Source organism: Chlamydotis macqueenii, chromosome 4 (genome assembly GCF_036417535.1).
Source record: "Chlamydotis macqueenii isolate bChlMac1 chromosome 4, bChlMac1.mat, whole genome shotgun sequence".
Taxonomy (NCBI): Eukaryota; Metazoa; Chordata; class Aves; order Otidiformes; family Otididae; genus Chlamydotis; species Chlamydotis macqueenii.
Genome location: NC_141559.1, coordinates 2234168 through 2255323, shown reverse-complemented (window position 1 = coordinate 2255323; position 21156 = coordinate 2234168). Strand labels below are relative to the sequence as shown.

Genomic DNA, 21156 nt, shown 5'->3' with positions numbered 1-21156 from the left:
ATTGAAAAGAAAAACAACTGGAATCACTATTTGAAGTTGCTTTTCCTGGACTAGTCAAAGAAAAAAAAAAAACCAAACTATGGGATTAGTTGCCTAGAAAATAGTAAACTGAGGTTCTGAGCGTTCAAGTTTGAAGATACTCTTTGATTCAAAGTCAGTCTCTCTGAGAGCAGGTGCTGTTGTAACATTAGGTACCATAAATTTCAGTACTTCCCTCAAACTGGAAAAGATCATATTTGAATGAAATACAACATCCTTAAATACAAAATTACACATGTATCTGGAGTTTGACATAAAAACAATCTTGCAACAGCATGTAACCGCAACAGGCAAAGAGAGGACAATACCACATACTTTGAGTTGAAATGTCTGCAGATCACTACATCCCGTTACAATAAATACACAATGCTATGAGGAAATCCTTAACTCTGAACACATTAATTTTCAATAAAATGCTTTATCTGACCTATGCTGGTCTGCTGAAGATCGGAAACTGGGAAGGCAGAACACCGGTGAAACCAAGCAGCTCTGACTTGCTGACAGGGAAGGCAGAAGGTGTGGGGAGGATGAATAAAAAAGCTCCTGGAAGTAACATTCTCTCCTGAGTTAGTATTAAATAGTGTCCAGCAATTAAATTCAAAACGTAAATAGCAAGAACAGCTTTATTAAAGCTGCTACCCAAGAAACAAAATGAATACTCATAAACATGTAGGAGATACCAAGACATCTCTGGGAAGTCTGAACAAAATTTACGCTTTGCTCAAATCTAGACTTAAGCCCAGTTAACCTAAGCCTGGTTCTGCTCTATTTTATTTTACTAAACCAGTTACCACTGGAGTAAGAAGGTAGTTTAGATATCTAGAGGAGCTGAATTTATCCAACTATTACCTATTGTCTTCATGCTATAGTTTGACATTTCTTTTGCCTGGAAGTAATTAAAACTTTCAACACTGTAGCGGCTCTGTATGCTTGATTCTGGGATATTTCACTTCAGAACCTCGGTTTTAGCAGCTCAGTACTTACCTCAAAGCCAAAGGCTGCTATTAGCTTGTAGGATTTGAGTATCACCCGTGAAAGTCTAACCCCTAACTTAATGCTGACTTGATGTCAAACGGGGCATGAGATTTGAGAAACTTTACTGATTTGTTTTACATGTGTGAAACAGAAGAGCTTTTAAAAGGTTCTGTAATGAATATCACGAGAAGGTCTGTGTCTCAAATAAACTGGATTAATTCAAATGAAAGTAAAGTTTCATTTTCTTTCGCAAGCCATCTTTATTAGAATGGAGATCAATTTAAAGCTCACATTCAGTTTTCTTATCATGCATTTCATTAACTTATCATTCACATTTCGTTAAAGTCCTTGATTCATCTGATGAAACTCAAACTTTCACCTTTATTAAAGGAGTAATTAGATCTGTTAAATTAGTAACACTGTCGAAATGTCTTTTGCCTTAAAATTCATTAGAAAAACTTCAGTGAAAGGAGCATTTACCTCAGTGGGTCCAAGCAAGTACTTAAAGTAAGTAGGAAAAAAGTTTGGATTTTAGTAAGTGTGTGGCAGGCAGGGGGCAAAACTTGTTCTTTCAAACAATTTTGTTGTCTGCTAGCTGCAACATTACACTTTTATTATACAGTAAGTGAGTTGGGGGAACCCAAACTCACATACACCCAAACCCCACACACACAAAACTAATTAGGAAATTACCATTAGTATTTAAACTTTGTCATGTGATGATGTGGAAAGCTCCTGCTAGTTCTTTCTTGGGATGATGAAGGACAAGAGAGTTATGTCCGTTTTAGTTGGCCTTCTCCAACCAGGGGCTGAAGCTGTGGGGAGCTGGGCACCCTTTCCTGGAGAAGGAGAAAATAAAGGACTGGGAATCATTTGAATCGCCATGATTAATTTAGGCAAGTGCACTAATGAAGATGGGGGGGGGGGGGGGGGAAGCCTAGGTGTTTCTGAGTGCTTGTGTGTTTTGTTTTTAAGTGGAGAGGCCTCTATTGAGATGTTCCTCGAGGTTAGGGCAGGTAGGAGGCGTTGAGGTCTCCCAAATCCTCCACCCTTCGCAGCCCGAAGCTTCTCGTGTGCCGGGTTGGCAGCGTGCCGCGTTACCGGCCACCACGAGAGGAGCCCGCCAAATCCTGAAGCAACCGGACGGGAAAGGCGCGGGCCGCTCCCGGCGGGGCTGGGCCTCTCCCCTCACCCCATTCCGACCGGTACCTCCCGCCGCCGCACCCGGACTGATTGGCGGAGGGCGGCCCCGGTCCCACCCGTCAGAGGCGGGCAGAGGGGGGACCTGCCCCGCCGGGAGCTTCCCCACCGCCCTGGGCAGCCGGGGCAGTGGATAGGGCGGGAAGGGGCAGGTGGACGGCAGCTTTCGGCGGCGAGGCGAGAAGGGGCTGAGGGGAAACCTTTCCGCTTTTAAACCCCGGGGACCCGGTGGGTCGACGGTAGCGCCGGTGTATGCGTCCGGCGGGTAGTGGGGCGGCGGTGGAGGAGAAGGAAAGTGATGAGAAGTTGAGGGGAGGACGGAGGCAGGGTGCCTTCTCCTGGCAGCAGCTCAGCCCCGCAGCAGGTGCGGCAGAGCCCGGGCGGAGGGGACAGGCGGGCCCGGCTCTCCCTCACGCCGCAGCGGAGGGGCTCTCGGCGGGACGCAGGGACCGGACGGAACCCCGCAAACCCTCCCACCGCGAAGGACTGAAGGAAAAGACCAGCAAGCGGAGCTCTCGGCGGCGGCTCGCCCCGCTCTTCGGCTCCTTCCCCCAGGCAGCGACGCGGAGGCACGGCCCTGAAGGGAGACCGGTGAGGGAGCGAGGAGGGGGGGCGGGTGAGGAGGAGGGAGGCTCTCGCTTCACCTTGCTGTGCTTTTTTTTTTTCTTTCCTTGTTGAAATTACCCCTTCATCTTCTGCTTGCTTTCCTCTCCCCTACCGTAACGCAAGAGGGAAGCCCCCCGGACACCTTTGCGTTACCCCGCGGCGGAGGGGGTCTGGGCGCGGTGGGGCGGGAAGAGCCATGGCGGGGGGGTGGGGAAGGTGGCGGGGGGTGAGGGACGGAGGGACCCCCCCCCCCCCCAGAGCCGTGAACCGCAGCGGGGGAGCGGGAGGCCGCGGCGATGCGGTGTCACTGAGCGAGGGGACGGTGTGACCTGCGAGTAGTGGGGGGGGGGGGGGGGGAGCGCCATGTCCTTGGCGGGGTCATTTCTAGGCAAAAAAAAAAACCAAACCAAAAAACCCACACATCTCTCATTCTCCCTCCTCGCCGTTCCCCTGAGGTGCTGCTGTGGGGAGTGAGGAAGGGGGTTTTGGGGGGCGGCGGGGAACGCCGACCGTCCCTTCGCAGAGGGTTTGGTGGGCGGCGGGAAGCGGCACCTGTGCGGCGCGGCCGCTCGGGGCGGGCTCCATGGCCGCCCGCCCTCCGGCACTGCAGCGGGGAGAGGCAGGTGCCGCCCCGCGCCTTCGGGGAGTTGAGGGCCGGGAGGAGGAGGAGGACGGGGCTGAGGGACCTCAGCAGAAGGTTTGGGAGAAGTGGGGAGGGTGAAGCAAGCGGTGGCGGGAAGCGGGGTGCTGGGGGAAGGTGGGGGAGGGGGGTCCCGCTGTCTTTTTTTTTTTTTTTTTTTTTTTGGTCGAGTTGAGCTTTACATTTCGCTTCACCTTCCACGTTCACTCATCCGAGCAGTTGCTCAGCCCCCAGTGTCACCTTGAGGGGCTGTCGACCGACCGCCGTCCCAAAGTTACCCAACTGAGGCAGCTGCTTACGGGTAAATGCCTGGTAAATATTTCATTACCCGGCCGCAAACTTGGGAGACAGAACCCGAGAAGGGGCCTCTCCGTGTGTGTGGGGCCGGGGACGCGTGGGCTTTCCCTCGATGTTCACTTGGGTTTTGCTCACAACCGCCTTGCCCGTGAAGGAAAAGCGTTGTGTAATTGCTGTGCCTCCAAAAAGAAGGAAAACGGTTAAGCGTGAACTTTTAAGGGGATATGTCAATAAAGTTGCCGTATTTGATCAGGTATTAAATGGCATCTTGTTTTTTATGGCTTGTTCACATACTCATAGGAACAATAGGAAATCGTTAAATACGCAGCCTGTTTTGCACGCTCATCAGAGTTGCCTGGGGATGAGCAGCAGTAACTTCAGCAGCAGAGATCCTTCAAGGTCTCCTCCCTGCCCCAGAGCAAACACCTTGCAAGCGACATTTTTATTGTTCATGTTATGACTAGGTGACTTAGTCTTGGGAATAATTCATGTAATATTACTTGTTTCTAGACATTTGTTCTAAAAATTGTCCTGGCTGCATTTCCTATCTGAAGCTGCCTGCTTGCTTTTCCAAGCAGTTATCACACAAGGTCACTTCCATATTTCAGCTGAGCTAGTTTTATAGCACCAACACAACATAGTATGCAGTTAACCTTTACTTCACATTTCCTTGTTTTTGTTCTTTTGTTTCACTCACTGATCCAGGCTGAACACTGGATGCTGCAGTGGCTGATTTCTTTTTATTTATTTATTTTTCAAAACTACTCACCAGTTTATGCTAGAGTCTTACTCTCTTTCAGACTGCTTTCATGCTATTGTGAAAATGTCTTTGTTGAAATACAAGGAAATGAGTACTTGGCCTGAAATGCTTGTGTTTTGTTTTTGACTTGTGCACAACACTTGCTGTCAACAGAAGCTCTTTGCAGGACGGAAGGAAAGAAAACATTTTTATTTTTCTTATGTGTGTCTATTAAGTAGATAGACTCTCAAGTGAGAATCATGTTAGAGTACTTTGTAAATGCCTCTTGCATTTTATTTTAAGAGTGCTTGAAGCAGTTGGGTTGTACGGAAGCAGGGTTTGGATGGAGAAACCTATGAGACTAACCAGGGCTTGAGGAGAGGGCATCTGAGACAATCCCTGTGTCCTCATTCTGCGCAGGGTGGTGTCACCTGAGCTCTGTCAGAGTCCTCTCCTTGCCTGTGCAAGCAGGGCAGAGGGCAGCTGACTCATTAAGGAGGTAGTAACAAAGCAGTGGGTTGGGTTTATGCACTGGTGGCAGCTTCAGCTTAGTGAATGGCTACTAGCTGTTGTAGTTTGTTGGCAGTCACTGAAGCTACCGCTTGGGCTTGGCCTGTGATCAAGGTGGGACTCCATCCTAACTCCAGATTGGTGTTCTGTGGTAAACCAAGCTCTTCGAGTTACTATTTAGATAAATTGAAGGTAGTCAGAACTACCATGTTCATGACATTTTAATACTGTATTTACAATATCTAAACCACTGTAGAAGTCGTTATCCAGATCAACCTCGTGGAATGATAACTGCGTTACTTGGTTCACTGTGTTGGGTTGGGAAAGGAGTGCCATGGTGCTGTGGATCGTGACAACGCAATCTAATTAGTTTGTGAAGAAGTAAGGGAACCTGCTATGCTTTTCTGCTGTATATATTTTGCTACAGATTGACTTGGTTGATTTTTAGCAACGTGTTTTATTTCCAGGAATGGGGAAAAAAAAATCAAACTTGTCCAAGTCTTCTCCGTGTGGTAGGTGTGTGGATGTCGGGTGAGAAGGTGCTGTGGTCAGCCTTGTTGTCCACAAAACCATGCCACTGAGGGTAGCTTTGTGTGTGGCCATTACACACACAAAGGACCTGTTGAGACTCGCGCAGAGGACGTGTTCTGCTGCAACACTCCTCCTACCACTTCAAAAGTGTTCTGCAATTAATTACACTAATAATTGTTACAATGATGCCTGTTCTGACCTGATTATTTTCTAACTGACCTTCTTGAGTGTGAACTACGTAATTTCTGACTTAAACTTCCAAGTGTTTTATTGCCCATGGCTGTTTTCCTTTGTGTTTTCCACCTCGGGTTCTTTAAGGTGCTTCTTTCTGCATCGCTGTTTTAGCCAGGTTGCCTCCTTTCAGAGCAGTACCAAGCATTCATCTGTTGACTCCGTCTTGATCGAGCCCCTTGTCAGTTAGCTACTAGAGAAATCACACTACAGTATTAAATGCTAGTGAGATGGTTTTAAGATCATATTGAAGAGATGTTTACTAAATTAAATACTTTATCTCTCCAGATATAAACTCTGTACAGAAATGCTTTCATTTCTGTTTCAGTGTTAGCGATATTTAAGAAGAAAATAGGGTTGTGTTTGAGAAATGCAAATACATTAGAAGTAACTGAATTCATTCATCATCTTTGGTTGGGATTTTGATTTTTTTGAAAAACTTTCAACATGAATTTTATCTTTTTTAGGCTTGTTTTAGAAAGTATCTTTGGGCTGAAAACTGATTTTCTGATACAGCTCAAATTGCTTGCGAAGAGGCATTGTAGAGGGCTGCTGTTCCTGTTTTCTGGGGAGTAAAATACACTAGAACCATTTAATATAGCTATCTGTCCTGTAATGTGTGGTGGTTTTTCCATTTTTTTTTTTTCCCCCCAAAACAGCTGTGCTCGGAGTGAGTTTTTAAGACTTGTGATGTAAGGTTTCTTGAACCATTTGACAAAATATTCCTAGTGGTTTATGACACTTGGGATTGTATGTATGTTAAGTGCTTGGTGTGTGAGGTCTTGTTCATATTCCTTGTGAGGAAGAACTTTTCTGATAGTCTGTAGCTTTGTAAAGAAAGCCTCTTAGGAATTGACTGCCATTTTTCATTGCAAGTCCATGGAAATATTTTTCTTTGTTTTATAATTAGGAAAGAGTCTTCAGCTCACCTCTTTGCTGTTGCATAATCACACCATGCTCTCATTGAATTATTTTTTTTTATATGGGAAGAAGTAATGGTAAATTGCTTTTCAGAAAAAAACACCAAATTGTACATTTTTACAAACTATAAATGTAACAGCTATGACAGAAGGAATTTGAAAGACAATGTAGGTAACTTATAAATTATACAGTTCACAGTTCTAAAAAGTAGTTATAACGTGATATTTTATGACAATTTCTCTCAAGTAGCACAGCTGTGATGCACATAATTTCATTTGTATAGGGGAACAAGTATAGCTGTCTCCTTAGCTTGATGCTGTTCATTCATCCTATGAATGGATGGTTCAGCTTCGTGAGAAATACAGGACTTAAGACTATTTTTCCTTCCTACTGCATAACCGAAGGGGGAGTTAATGGGAAATCTTGGTCACATTCTGAACTGAGTTGGAAATGAGCCTTTATGCCCTGGTGGAACATTGTGGTTTTGAAAAAAATCAAGCAGAAATTACAGAGGTTGCCTCTCGGTGTGTTTGAGGGCATGTAGCAGTGCAAACACAAAGGTGGAGGACCTTCTGAGTTCCTTAAATTAAGGTACTGTATTCCATTAGAGAAATGATTTTCACCCTTACATCAACACCAGTCTTCAAAAGTTAGTTCATACTTACACGTGAGGATTGATTCATTAAATTCTGAAATTCAAAGCCTTGGTTCAGAAGATTTTTTATTATAACGGAGTTGTGTGCTGTACTTAATGATCCCCCCAACTTGGAAATTACTTGACTGAAGTAAATGAATAAGGCTTTGTAACATAATGCTGAGAACACCAATTCATGAAGTAAAGGTATTTAGAAAATAACTGTAAAAACTTTCAATATAAGTACTAGTGTTAAACCCGTGTTCAGTATTCATGTGGTGTTGGTTACTTGCCCTTAACTTTTTTCAGGACATCATTGTCCTCCCAGTTTAATGTTTAAAAGGAGATATTTTTAAGTTCAGAGGGAAGTAGAGTATTTCCTAGCACATGCTATGAGTGGGATCAAAGCAGCATATCTATCCGAATGAAACCTGCGTTAGGAATGGGAATTTTGGCCGGAATACTGCTTTAAACATGAGAATAATTTAAATGGCATGTAGATGCACGGCTTGCTTTTGAGGTGAAGATTTAGTTATTAACTTGAGTCTGGTTTGTTTCATGGGAAACTATCTTCTCTCTTTCCTTCCCCCGTCCCATTTGAATTAATATTTTTGTGGAAGGTGAAACATGGGAAATAGACATAGCAATAACAATGCAAACATAGGAGATGCTGTGACAAATACATAAACATTGCATACTGGTGGAAGGTATATAATGAAATATTCTTTCAAGTAAGCACTTAAATTGATTTCTCCCTTCCCCCTTTAACTGCTGTTAGTGAGCTGTGGCAGTAGTCTACGTTGTATCTGTTTAAATTAATAAGATTTGGTGCTTTTTGAAAAAATGGTGTAGTTGTTAGAGAATGCAGAGGCTGCATGCAAGTAGTTAAATGTTTATTTTGTAGGTTTCCTTGGGAAGCCAGTTCTGCCAACTGATCATCATGTAAATGGGTGCTGAAAAGTACTTTTTAATAGCATGGATGTGCTGAGGTGTTTTAAGTTAAACCTTGGTAGCAGTATCTTTCTCAAGAGCTTTCTTGACTAGAAGTTGCTGCCTGTGAGGAGCTTGCAGATGAGGTTCGGCATTGGCGGTGCTTGGGATGGAGTGTGTGCTGCGGGCAGTGCTACCGCTGCAGGAGCGACCCTTGGGGAGTGAAAGGGTTCAACTCTGGTGCCTGCAGAGTCAGTAGGTCAGAGATGTTGGCTAAAGGGTTTCTGGAAGGTCTCGTACAAACTTCCACTCAATACAGAATTGTTGGCAACATAAGATCTGGGTCAGCTGTGGCTCTTTTTTGTCCAAGCCCTGAATGCCTCCAAGGATGACGCTTCTCTTCCACTATGCCTCTTATGCCTGAGTCAACTTGGAGGAGGTGGTCATGGTAGTCTGAAAACCAGTGTACTGTAAACACGGAGAAAGATTTGGAGGATCAAACCCTTGATTAAGCCTCGCTGGTCCTTGGAAGGAGACTATTTCCTGTCCCTAGGTTCAAAGAAACTGAACTTGGAGAGATGTGTGTTGATATATATGATGTTTGGTTCCTGGGCACAGAAGTATTTCAGAAGAAATGGAGCATAAGGTGCTTGGGGGAAGCTTTTTTTTTTCTGCCCTGCACTCCACAGGGGAAAATTTGAAGTCCTTTAACATGATAATATGGGCCAGGCTAGTGTTTGGGTCATCCATTGCTTGTGGGATCTGAAAATCTGTAAATATGAGCTGTTGTTGTAAATCTTGTGAGGATTTGTGTGGACACTCTCTCCAAAGGACAGTTGATGACTATCCAATTTCTTCTTTGCAAGTTGAGTATATTGTAAAATGGATCAGAATCTGGTGTACAATGTGTTGAACCAAAGTGTACCCCAAAGCTGCCACATTTCTTAAACCATCCATAGTATTGAATATTTAATTACTCTGCTTTGTGATAGACTGGTAATTGTTTTGCTTATTTATCCTTTAACTTGATTTTCATGGATGTACACTCAGTAAGACCGGAGTGTTCCAAATAATTGAATCAGACTATGCTTTTTATTAAACAGTGCATCTTGTATTTAACCATTTACTGGTGAAATACCTTGATAGCCTTGTAGCAGGGCTGTAGTTAAGAGAAGGTTTCTGTTACAAATCTTCTTCAAATATTTGCTTTTGTATAGTGATAGAGTGGTCTGCACCTTTCAGAAAATTCCTGAGTTGGTTTCTGTCTCGTTTCATTCTGGTAAGTGATGTGGTCTTGCTCTTATAATCGGAGTCTGAGGATTGATACATAGAGGGAAAAGCTGTTCCATGCAGTACTTTGATCCTCATTCTAACGACTGAATTCTTCTAGGAGGGGGTTCAAAGCAGACACTACAAAACACAAATCTGAAAGACAACTTGCTTTTTTAAAAAAAAAAACTACCTGTGAATTTCAAAACAGAGCTTAATGATGAACAGACTCTGAAGCTGAATGTTGTTGGAATGTGTTGTTGCTTCATACAGTCTTGAGCAATTAAATTATTATAATTGAGCTGAATAAGAGCAAAACATTAAATCAAGTATTTAATTTTGATTCAAGTTGCATTTCCCATTGCACAAACCTGCTATAGTTTCCTTTGTAATTGTGTTTGTGTGGCTTGTTAAAATGTAGTTATTTGCTATAGGATGAAGTCAGAAACAGAACAAAGAAATACTTTCAGTGCTTCTGGGGTCATGTGATGGCGTGACCGGGGAGAGCTTGTACCAAGCTGAAGCTAGCTGTAGTGGAAAATGAAGCATCCCCCCAAACAATTATTGAAGTGAAGCTCACAGTAAAGTGAGTTAAATGTTAGGCTGCGTTTGCTCCATCAACGCATTAAGCTAACTTCAAAGTTATGTTCTGCAGTTTCTTCCAGCCCCTTCTTTGGAGAGTCATTTTATCGAAGGAGAACCTGTTGCTGATGGAAGTGTTCAAAATCAAGCAGTTGGGTTTCTTCTTTCTTTGTTTTTCCTTTTGATACTTCATTCAGCCAGTATTTCAACCTATTTTTTGATGGCAGTGTGAAGCAGGCGGCTTCCTGGGCAGGTTTGACCCCCTCAGTGGAGGCATCTTTGTCTCCATCAGCTGCTGTGGCACTCGTGGCCCCTGCTCCAGGTAGAAGATTTTTTTTTCTTTTTCTTTTGACATGTACTCCTGTAGCTGTGGACTGCACAGCATGAGAGATGTTGCAATGAGCTAATCTGTTACTGGGCTCTTGTGGGCAGTTTTTTGGAGCAGGAGCAGGGCTGGCAGTTTGTGAGCTGGCAAATAACATGTTAAACAGCGTTGGTGTCTCTAGGAAATGTGGGGTAACCTGTTGACTTCTCTGTGTTAATACCCTCACCCTTGGATGTCACAATATTGTTTCTGGTTGCTTCATTTCTGGTACAGAATGGCCGCAGCAGCTTGAGAAACAGTACTTTCAGGTCTCAGTGCTTGGAGGAAAGGTCTCCAGAGGTTGAGGGGAACTCTGTCAAGGGACTTGTATAGTGGTGCCAACATATTGCATTTTCTGCAAATTCACAGTAGCTGTGAAGATGATGTATAGTTTGTCAGAAAACATTCTCACATTGTTTTGGATGAACTAGACCAATCTCTCCACAAGGATACATGTCTCAATTTCAAATGGATGACTCTTCCTTTATGCAGTCAGCATTTATCTTTCCAAGGTGCTGGGGAGGAGTAACCACGGGCAGCAAGGAGAAGACCTGTGTAACAGAGAGGGCCAATGCGGAGAAATCTGAGTCGCTGGCACACCGAGTCGGGTTGCATTGGGTTCAAGGTGCACAGGTTTTGGAGCAGGCTTACGGTTTCTCAGGTTTCTGCGCTGTGCTTCCTTTCTGTCCTGATGTCCAGGACAACACATGAGCTCAGCTGCAACGCTGTGTGTGTGGTCAGCTCTGCTCTGGCGCAGAGCCTGAGGTGATAAGCACAGCTTGACCTGAGCTGTCCTACTGAAGTGTCTCTGCTGTCTTTCCTGCTGCTCCCACTTGTGGGGATACAGTGCAGCTGCTGAGGTCCAGAAGCCTGTTCTGGTCTTGCTATAAACTACTTTGGACCTAGGCCAGCAGCAGAAAGGATAGGGTTTTTCCTCATGTGATGCTTCTAGACCTGGCTTAGCCTTACAGGAGAATTTGCAAGAGCACTTGGGCTTACCAGAACTTTGACAGGTAGACCAGTATTTGCAAATGCTAATCCCAACTACATAAGGTGAAAGACTTCCAGGTTCATAAGGGTCTTAAAATTGCCCAGTGCCCAACAGGACAAAAGAGACCTTGCTGCTCTTGCCCCTTTTTACTTTAATTTGCGTTATTAAAATGTATTCTTGGGGCATTTGGAATTAGTTTAACTAGCTTATCTGGCAGGTCTGCAAACATCAGTGTTTCATAGGGTGTGAAATCTTCATGAAGCTCTTTCGTACAGTTAATTGAACTGAATCTTGAGAATGGATGCTGGCATGATAGTGGCTTTCAATGAAGTATGTATTTATTCACTGAATAGTTTGCTTGATTCAAGTGCAGAAGGATTAAGAAATAGAAACCGTGTGAAGGGGAATGTGCATTTGCCATATTGTAACTTATTTCACATTATAAAACATTTAATTAGACTTGAATTCTTTACTCTGGGGTAAATCTACTTTTGACTGATGTTGATACTGCGGTACTGTGATCCCAAAGTGTGTGGGCCTTGGTACAGTGTACAGGAGGCTTAATTTAAAAGGTAGAAGATATTACTGTTAACTTTAGAAATCTTTGTATAATTTTAGAATTAATTTCATAGAGTAATAAAGATTATATTTGTAAATCTTAAACCTTTTTAGGTAATGCTCAGTCTGTTCAGAAGTTTAGGATGGTTTTCCATCACTCTGAAGACTCAATTAAAACCATTCTTTAAGAAAGCCAGTGGCTGAGTGCTAGCAAGCATGTTCTACCTCAGTCACTTGCTATATATTCATCTTCGTAGGACACTGTGCCTTGCGTAAGAGTTCTCCTCCCGTTTAACTTCTTAAAGATCTACCTGCTAGTGTGTCTGCTGAAAATATTTTGTGTATTAACTGTGAAACCTATCATTTGGAAGAGAAGTCCTTCTCCTCTACCTTGCTACCTTTTGAGTGAGGATTTTGGAAATGGCTTTTCCACAACTCTTTGAGTACATAAGCTTAAGTAAAATCCTTTATCCTTTGGTAAAACCTGTTGCACAAGTAAGCTGTTATTAAAAGGGGTTTCATAAATTGCATATCCTTCGGACTCCCTGTTATAACTCCTTTGCTGTTTGCGTAACTGATGCAGTAAGTCTCTGAGAGATGATTACAGTGACATCATAATGCCCGTAAGTCTTTGTCTTATCTGTAGATTGCTGTTCTTGTACTCACCGAAATGCTTCAGTCACTGGATGGAAGGATGTATTCATTCAAGAAACTGTATGAAGTAGTTGCAAAAGCTTACCCTTGTGATCACTTACTAATGGTTTCCATTAATTTCTTAACTTACTCATTTGGTGAAGTAAGACCCTGTAGTTACAGGCAAAATCTTACTGCTCGTCTAAAACGTCATACCACAAACGAACAGTCACAGCGTGCGTGACCTCAGCAATTAGTAACAAGATTTATGATAGGAAAAACTTAAGAATATAAAATCCAAAGGTGGTGCAATACCTGTTATCAGAGTCTCTTCCTCAATAATATAATGGTTTGCTGCTCCAAGGCTCTGTGTGTTCACACGTTTCCGGTGCTTCCATCTGTTTTACAGCACGCGGGTTGCTCAGTAGCAACCGCTTCCTAATCTTAAACTGCACTTTGCTGCCTGAAGTCTGCTTATGGGCCTGATGGACTGAAATGCTCCTGGAGGGTTACGGAGCAGTATTTCCTGTCACCTACAGAATATGTATGGTACCACAAGCAGTGTTATAGGTTAAGAACGTAAGTTAAATTGCCAGCTTAAGGGTTTAGGGTTCAAGTTGCACTTTGAGCTTGAAGAAAATGGTCTTTCTTACTGCTCTCTGTTATGCCACTGATGGAAATCTTCCTGTGTCTGTGACAATTTGATAATCTTGAGATTTACTGTTGTGTGTAACACGGTCAGTGCATTTGCTTACTTTGGTGCTTGGCAACAAAAAGCTGATGTGGGCTAGTAATAAATCTTAAAAGAACTTTTTGAGGGGGGATTGGAAAAATTATTTCTATTATTTAAAGAGATGTCTTGGAGGATATCACAAATGGAAAGACAGACCTCTTTGCTCACTTTCCCCAATTTTGAATCAATGCACTGCGTTCATGCTTGTGTCTGTGTATATATTTTTTTTCCTTTAATATCTGCTTCTGGCATGTGGCTGATAGAGCTAAGACTTGGTTTAGGTGTGTGTATTTTTACCACTGAATCATCCTGTAAGACGCGTTAGAGAGCGTTCTGTTTGACTTGGAATATTTTCTTCCTCTTTTAGCTTTATAAGTAACTGTGAGTGCTTATTGTTAGTCACTACTTACTATCTCAGGCTCGATAAAATGCTTTGCTCACAGGGCTTTTGGTCATGGAACTGGCGTTGTAGGGCTTGGTTCTGTGTTTGTTTAACTGAAATGTTTACAAGCTTATGAAGTCTGGATACTATGCTTTATCTGTAAAACTGTTTAATAACAGCGAAAGCAAACAGATTTGTACACAAAATAAGTTAACGTAAATGGGATTTTGAGTAGGCAGGGCAGAACTTGGGCTTCAATTAATCGGGTAATGTGAGTAATGCATCAGGTAACAGTTTGAGATCTGTGCTCATTTCTTTCTACTCCTCGGTGCTTTGGTTTTAAGAGCAGTAATTAAACCATGGCTGGTGGCTGCTGATGAGCTTTTCAGAGGGAGTTCATAGTGATCTCAGTAACCAGTTCTTTCAGTCACAACTTGGCTCAGCGTTTTCCTTAGCATACTTTGGTCTCCATCTCCTCTTACAGCCACAGTATGTACTATGGTAAAAGAAATAAAAGCACTATATATGTTTAGCTGTGGTAAACGCTGCTGTTGGGCACGGTAAGGTGGGATTGGCTGCTGAGGTGACACTGCACTGCTCACGGTTCTGCTTCTTGACTTCGGACGGAGATATGAGCAGGTGGGATAACTGATGGCAAGTTTGGTGGTGGAAGAAAAGCAGCCAGCTCTGCAACAGCCTGGCCTGGAGCCCACTGCAAGCAGCTGTGGTATGTAACTGGTCAAGATCCACTCTCCCTAGGCAGAAACTGCATCTGATTTCTGACTCTTAACCAAGTGTAGTTGCTGATGAAGTATAACTTTTTGTCCAAAATTTTTTTTATGCCTCTTGTTCCGGTTGGCTCAGATCACTAATCTGAAATTTCAGAGAGTTCACAGCTCTGAAAGCGGGGTTTGTATTCCCTTTTCTGAAACACTGAGTTTTGTGTAGTGAACTGATGGTGAAGAGAAGACTGTGAGCAAGGTGAGTAAATGTGCGTGTTACCAGAAATCCGGTGGCAGTTTGGAGTAAGCATGATTTGCTGAAATGCATACAAATTTCCTCCCTTTTTGAGAACTATACTCTCGTGATGCATATCATTGGCTTCTCATTTGGGCATAGTAATTTTGATGCCACTGCTTTTAATGTATGCCTGTATCTGTTAAACTGTAATGAGTAATTTGAGCTCTCTGGGTAAGGTGAGAGTGATCAGCAGCTAGAAAGATTGCTCCTTTCCTGTCAGTTCAGCACTGCTGTTAAGTATGGAGGGCACCTTTCTGGACAGAGGTCCTGGTCTTCTGACCCAGCTACCCAGGTAAACTCAACAGAGCTTAGCAAATCTGAAGAAAAGCTGAAAGGAAGGGAAGAACTTCAAAAAACTAATGGCATCACTGAACTCAATTTCTGTAAAACCTAATTTGCTGCCTTAGAAGTCAGGATGATTGTATTACTAGTGAATAAAAAGGACTCTTCAGATTGTTATGGTATGTGTAAGTGCACAGAAAGTTTACTTTTTGAGTATTGGTGAATATTTGTGCAGTATGAATTCAAGCTGTGCAACATACAGAGGTGCTGGAGAGCCTTTTGCTTCTAGATCTCACTATGATGGAGGAAAACACTGACAAGGATACTGCTGGCTTGAAAAAGGTTACTTCTATGTGATTCAAAAATAGTAGGTAGACAGTTAATGGTATAAAGCAAGAAAAAACCAAACATGCCTGTGAAGTTTTAGAGAGTGATTAGCAGATTAAGGATGGGCAGTAAATCTAATCTTCAGTATCTGTTCCAGTACTGTAATGACTGTGACAATTATTTATTGGAATTATTTTTAAACCATTTTTAAGATTGAAATGTGACTGCAGTATTAATTCAGTTTTATAATATTAACTTCAACATTAAGACTTTTTAATATAATTTATTATAAATATAGATGTCATTAAGTTTTCCTTCCATGTTGCCCAGTTTTCAAGTATCAGGCTTTTTTGAACAATGTGGGGCAAGGATCCTCCCCCTTAGGTCTTCCCCTGAAAGCTGCTGGTTTCTGTGTAGTCACACTTCATGTTCTGGATCCTGCTTGGTCTTTCTGGGTGAATGGAATAATAATTAAAAAATAAAAATCACGTTTTAGAACTGTTTTGTCAGTTGAAAACATTCCTCCAGCAGTATTCTGTGGATGTTCTTGGTTTTCTGTAACACAGTTTAAAACTCGTACTTTGTCTTCCATTTGAAAAAACCACATGTAGGTCATTAACTTGGGGAGAAGCCGTTGGAATAGGTTTAATGTTTAACTTCTCGGTATGTCTTAATATTAAACTTCTTGTTGCCATACTCCAATAGGTGAACTCTTTATGGCAGTTGGTTTCACTGATACAAAGCTTCTTTTTTTTTTTTCTTCTTTCCATACTATTGCTTTTAGGGCCTTTTGCTTGAAAGTAGTAATGGCTTCAATTCAGTGATAACTTTGTGGGATGTTTAGTTGGCTGGGTTTTTTTTAATTTTTTAGAAGATCTGGATTTTTCTTTTTTCCCTCTATTATAAAAGGATGTTATATACCAGCACAGACACCAAAACCATATTATTTAGTGGAGGCAAATCCAAAGCAGAAAATCTTAAGATGGAGGTAGAAAATGGTTTTACATAGTGTCTTGGAGAAATGTTTTGTCTTCTGGCTTTGGGTTTTCTTTCCTATTTTCTGTTGGTTCTTTTTAATGCTTCTGGTATTAAGAAACAGCAGCTGTGTTGAATGTTTTGTGTTTATTCTGGGAGTCACTGCTGGAGAACAGCTGGAAGTTAGTGGGAAGAGTTGCTGTGCTCTGGTTTTAAGCTGGTTTCCAATTGAGCACCCCCTCATGGTTTTTGTGACCACTATAAAGCCCTCTCTGCCTAGGTGCTGCTTGTTGGAGATGAGCTGAATCAGAAACTCCTGTTGAAATAGGCAAACCTCCACAGCTGTCCCTGTCTTGGTGGAAATACCTGACTTCTTGGAAGAGTTCATTGAGAATTGCCCCAGTGAAGGGGCACCTGGGACTGAGCCTGGAGCTGAGCTTGCATAGACAGATTTTAATGTTAAGTAGGTAGTGCTTTCTAGTACCTTCATAAAGAGTAAAATAAAATACCTGATAACCATTTAAAACGTTGCTGCTGGGTGAGGATGGGGATAGGAAGTGGTGGGGTGGTACTGTTGTCATCTCAGGGAAGTACAGCTGCAGTTCCCATGACTTTTGGTGGCACATGAGTAACCCTGGCTGTGGAAAATACACCTTGGGGCTAAGGATTATATCTTCCTGCGCTATGCGCTGAGTCTGTATGGGGTCAGGAGATCCAAGTACAGCATGGCGCGCTGGCACCTGGCAACCTGTTGGATCATGACCAGCCCTTAGGCTTGTGGTGCCTTTGATTTGTACTGCTGAGAAAGGTTAACTATGAGATGCCCAATCCTACAGCTGCATTCATGGTTTCAAAGTCAATCCGCTTCCAGAAGGTAGAGTAGGAGGAAATTGGGGCACCTCTCAGAAAGCTCAATGTTATATGGTAGGAACACAAATAGGAGACGATCTGTTGGTGAACTGGTAACCCAAAAAAATGTTAAAAAAAAAAAAAAATAGAAAAAGTTCTGAGTAATCTGTTGTGGGAAGGTTGTAAGACTAAACTGTAAGGAGATAACAAGGGCTGAGTAGCAGTGTTTTCTTTGTTGTGCTTATTTATAAAGGACACTGTAACAGACTCGGGTTTCCATGTGGATTCGTTTGGCACAAGAAAAGAGGAGATTGTTTTGTTTGGCTTGTGCTTGTTTCCCTGTCCTAGGAGGGTTAGAGTGAGGAGCCTTCCAACATAACCTCTCTGTGTTTCTAATGCACTTTGCTTTCATCTTGCACTTAGCTGTTTTATAGGCTTTACTCAGCAAAACATAAAACGAAAAAGTATTTTCCCTTTCCCCAGCAGCCTGCTCCTGTCAGGAACTGCGTGTGTTTGGGATGGCAGTGGGGTTTCCAGTGCAGGCTAAGGTTTGTGCTTGAGGGGATGCTCAAGTGCTGTTTAAGTGAGCTCAGAATCAAGTACTTCTAGAAGTGCTTCAGTGGAAGTTGCAGTGTTCATATATGTACTACTAACTCCTGTTATTTCACTTGTTTTCCTACAAAAAAGTGTCTTTCTTGGAAGCTTAAATTAGTTTAGTTAGTTCTTACTGAATGGTAGCATCTTCCTGCCAGATTCTTTCCACCCCCATGTGTCTAATCAGTGTTGATACTAAAGGACAACACTGCATGGATTTGCATGTCCTTTGAAGAGAAAAAAAATCTTTATTCCTGGCAGAAAATGTTAGCCTTAATTCAGAGTAGAGAGTTGCAGCTTGAGGGAGGACAGCTTGAAAGCTGTGGGTGATCATCAGACAAGACCTTGTGGTGGAAATGCTCATAAACATGTTAACAGTAGTGTGGAATGTGTCGTGCTCAAACTACAAAATGAATATATTGGTTCCAATTGAGGGGGCAAGACTGAATTGTATTTATAAAAGTAATCTTAGATCTGATACACTGAAAATCACCAGTGCATCCTTTGGGTCTTGTGTGAATAAATACGGGATTTTAGCCTTTGGGTTTTTAAGCTTAGCGTCTTTTTTAATTGACTTAATATATTATGATGATGACAATGCAGTTGTGCTTTTGAATATAATGCCAAATGTGGCAGGATCTGGCTTTCAGAGCTGACTTGATGATTTTACAGCTGTTGGATGGCGTATGTAATTGAGAAACGATGTATGTTATCTCTGTGGAGGGTACCCACCTTGTTGCCTCAGTTGGTTTTCCTGCCATTTAACGCACGTGCTGGATCAGTATCAGCGTTGGAACAAGTCTCTTGTCTACCCTCAAGGCCAGATGGAAAGGAGGGGAAAAGGCAGATCTCGCTGGAAACTGAGCACTGCCAAGTGCGCTCGGAAGCGGAGTGGTTCTCTCATTCCTTGCGACCACAGCAAAAATATCTTTGAACCAGGGAGATGTGACTAGCTTTCATGGGACAGATGCGTTGTCACTTCATTTTAAATTCTCAAGTAGCATACAAACTTGTCTTCTGTTGATGTAATGCTTTTATTTCTCGTTTCAGCTATGAAGCCGTACGCTCCAGCTTTCATCCTCCTGTGGAGCGCTGTTGGGATAGCGAGGGCTGCCAAAATCGTCGTTGTGCCGCCAATTATGTTTGAAAGCCATCTTTATATTTTCAAGACTCTGGCCTCGGCCTTGCATGACCAAGGTCACCAGACAGTGTTTCTCCTCTCTGAGGGCAGAGAGATTCCTCCATCTAATCACTATAGACTCCAGCGCTACCCAGGGATCTTTAACAGCAGCACCTCAGATGATTTTCTGCAGTCCAAGATGAGGAGTATCTTCTCTGGGAGACTGACAGCCCTCGAACTGTTTGATATCCTGGACCACTATTCCAAGAACTGCGACATGATCGTTGGCAACCAAAACCTCATGCAGGCCCTGAAACAGGAAAAATTTGACCTGCTCCTGGTAGATCCCAATGAGATGTGTGGATTTGTTATAGCTCATCTCTTAGGGGTTAAATACGCCGTCTTTTCCACCGGCCTCTGGTATCCAGCAGAAGTGGGTGCTCCGGCTCCCCTGTCTTATGTTCCAGAATTTAACTCGCTGCTCACAGATCACATGAACCTATTTGAGAGGATTAAAAATACCGTGGTTTACCTTATTTCAAGATTTGGAGTCAGTTTTTTGGTTCTGCCAAAATACGAAAGGATAATGCAGAAACACAAAGTTCTGCCGGAACGGTCCATGTACGACTTGGTTCATGGATCCAGCCTGTGGATGCTTTGTACTGACGTAGCGCTGGAGTTTCCGAGACCTACGCTACCCAACGTCGTTTACGTGGGAGGAATCCTAACCAAACCGGCCAGCCCTCTGCCAGAAGTAAGGTTTGCTGAGCTTTACAGTAATTTCTGTGGTATCTGGGTGACCTCATATGATGAGTGGCAGTTTTTAAGCGGCGAGTTCCGAATAGGATCTGGTGCCTTTTGGTGAAATACTCCCTTGAAGGCACTGGAAGTAGCTTGGAGTGGTGGTGAGGGGAAAGTATCAGACACAAACTCAAAATAAATCTTCTGTGGTTGCAGGGAGTATTTTGCTTTTGAGTAAAATGCTTAATGGTACAGTTGAGGAAAAAACTGCACTCTGTCTTGCAAATTAGATCAGTAGCTTCTAACCAAGTGTTGGTTAAACTGGGAAGAAGGGAGAATGGATGAATACTGGTTATGCTTAAAGAAGCCTGCTGATGGATTATACTGTCTTTAGTTTCATGGTATTAGTGTTTTTAAGGAAAGTTTTGCTTCCCTTGGTTTGCTAGGTAAAACCAGCTTTAAAACTGCGTGATAGAAGAAACTGTGTGTAGACAAAGAAATGGAGGTGTGAATTGACATAAATGGTGCAGGGATATGAATTTTTATTGTATGTTTACTGGCCATCACGCACTGAACTTCAGACTGAAACAGTGATAGTGGCTGGATTGATTCCAGAAATCCTGGCTGCGCAGATTAATAATTAAGTCTGATTAATTCAGTGTACCATGTGATCTTTGATACCTGATACCCAAGAATAATGCCTCTGTTCAGCAACACAATGGTGAGTGACAGGCAGGACGAAATTTCACAGAAACTGGTGTGACTTACACTCCTCTTTATGTAAACATAAACACGCAGATTTTGGAGGTGACTATTAATGGATGCTTCTGACTAGGAGAGGGTAGGTAGACCTGCAGTTTGCTTCTAAAAATGCCTCCTTCAGCCTTGGCTTTTTTTTCTTGGATACCCTTAGAAAGCAGACTGAAGGTAGCCCTGTGCTGTCTAAACCAAGTTTGGCCTTTCCAGGAAGACCTTGCTGGCTAGGTTGAGTTTCAGCTCTTCCCTTTCCAAACCTTTTATTCTTTAAGAAGAAAAGTGTCTTTGCGTTATAAATTTGGGCACTATGTCTATTTTTTTTTATCTCTGTAGTTTGGTCTTAAGGCTGAAAAAAATAACTGTCCTCAAAAGCAGGTATTTTCTTTGCTGTGGAAGGGAGCGGAAGAAAATGAAGGGAGCAGTTTTCTTCCCTTTTTTTTTTCGCTATGGGGGGTGTGTGTGTGTAAAATAGAGATGTATGTTTGTACACACCTATGTGAGTATATATTGATAGCCTTTTGAGAATATATATCTGTGTACTTCCTAAATTTACTTCGGAACCACGTATGTTACCCTGTTACAGTACCTTAAGATGCAAGAAAGTGGAACAGTAAGTAAAATGCTGAATATAACCAGACTGATAGTGACCTTGAAATAGAGGTGTAGGTAGAGTACATGCTGGCAAATACAGTGCGGGGGGTGGACACCTCTAATTATTTGTGAACTG

General features: G+C 42.7%; 1 protein-coding gene across 1 annotated transcript in view; it reads left to right on the top strand.

Annotated features, from left to right (window-relative positions):
- The first annotated feature begins 2379 nt into the window (after positions 1-2379).
- The window catches only part of UGT8 (UDP glycosyltransferase 8), a 41587-nt gene continuing 22810 nt past the window's right edge, over positions 2380-21156 (top strand). The window contains exons 1-2 of the mRNA XM_086747623.1: positions 2380-2805; positions 18863-19686. Of these exons, the coding sequence (XP_086603749.1) occupies positions 18865-19686 (822 nt within the window). The 5' untranslated portion in view covers positions 2380-2805; positions 18863-18864. The remainder of the gene's footprint in view (positions 2806-18862; positions 19687-21156) is intronic.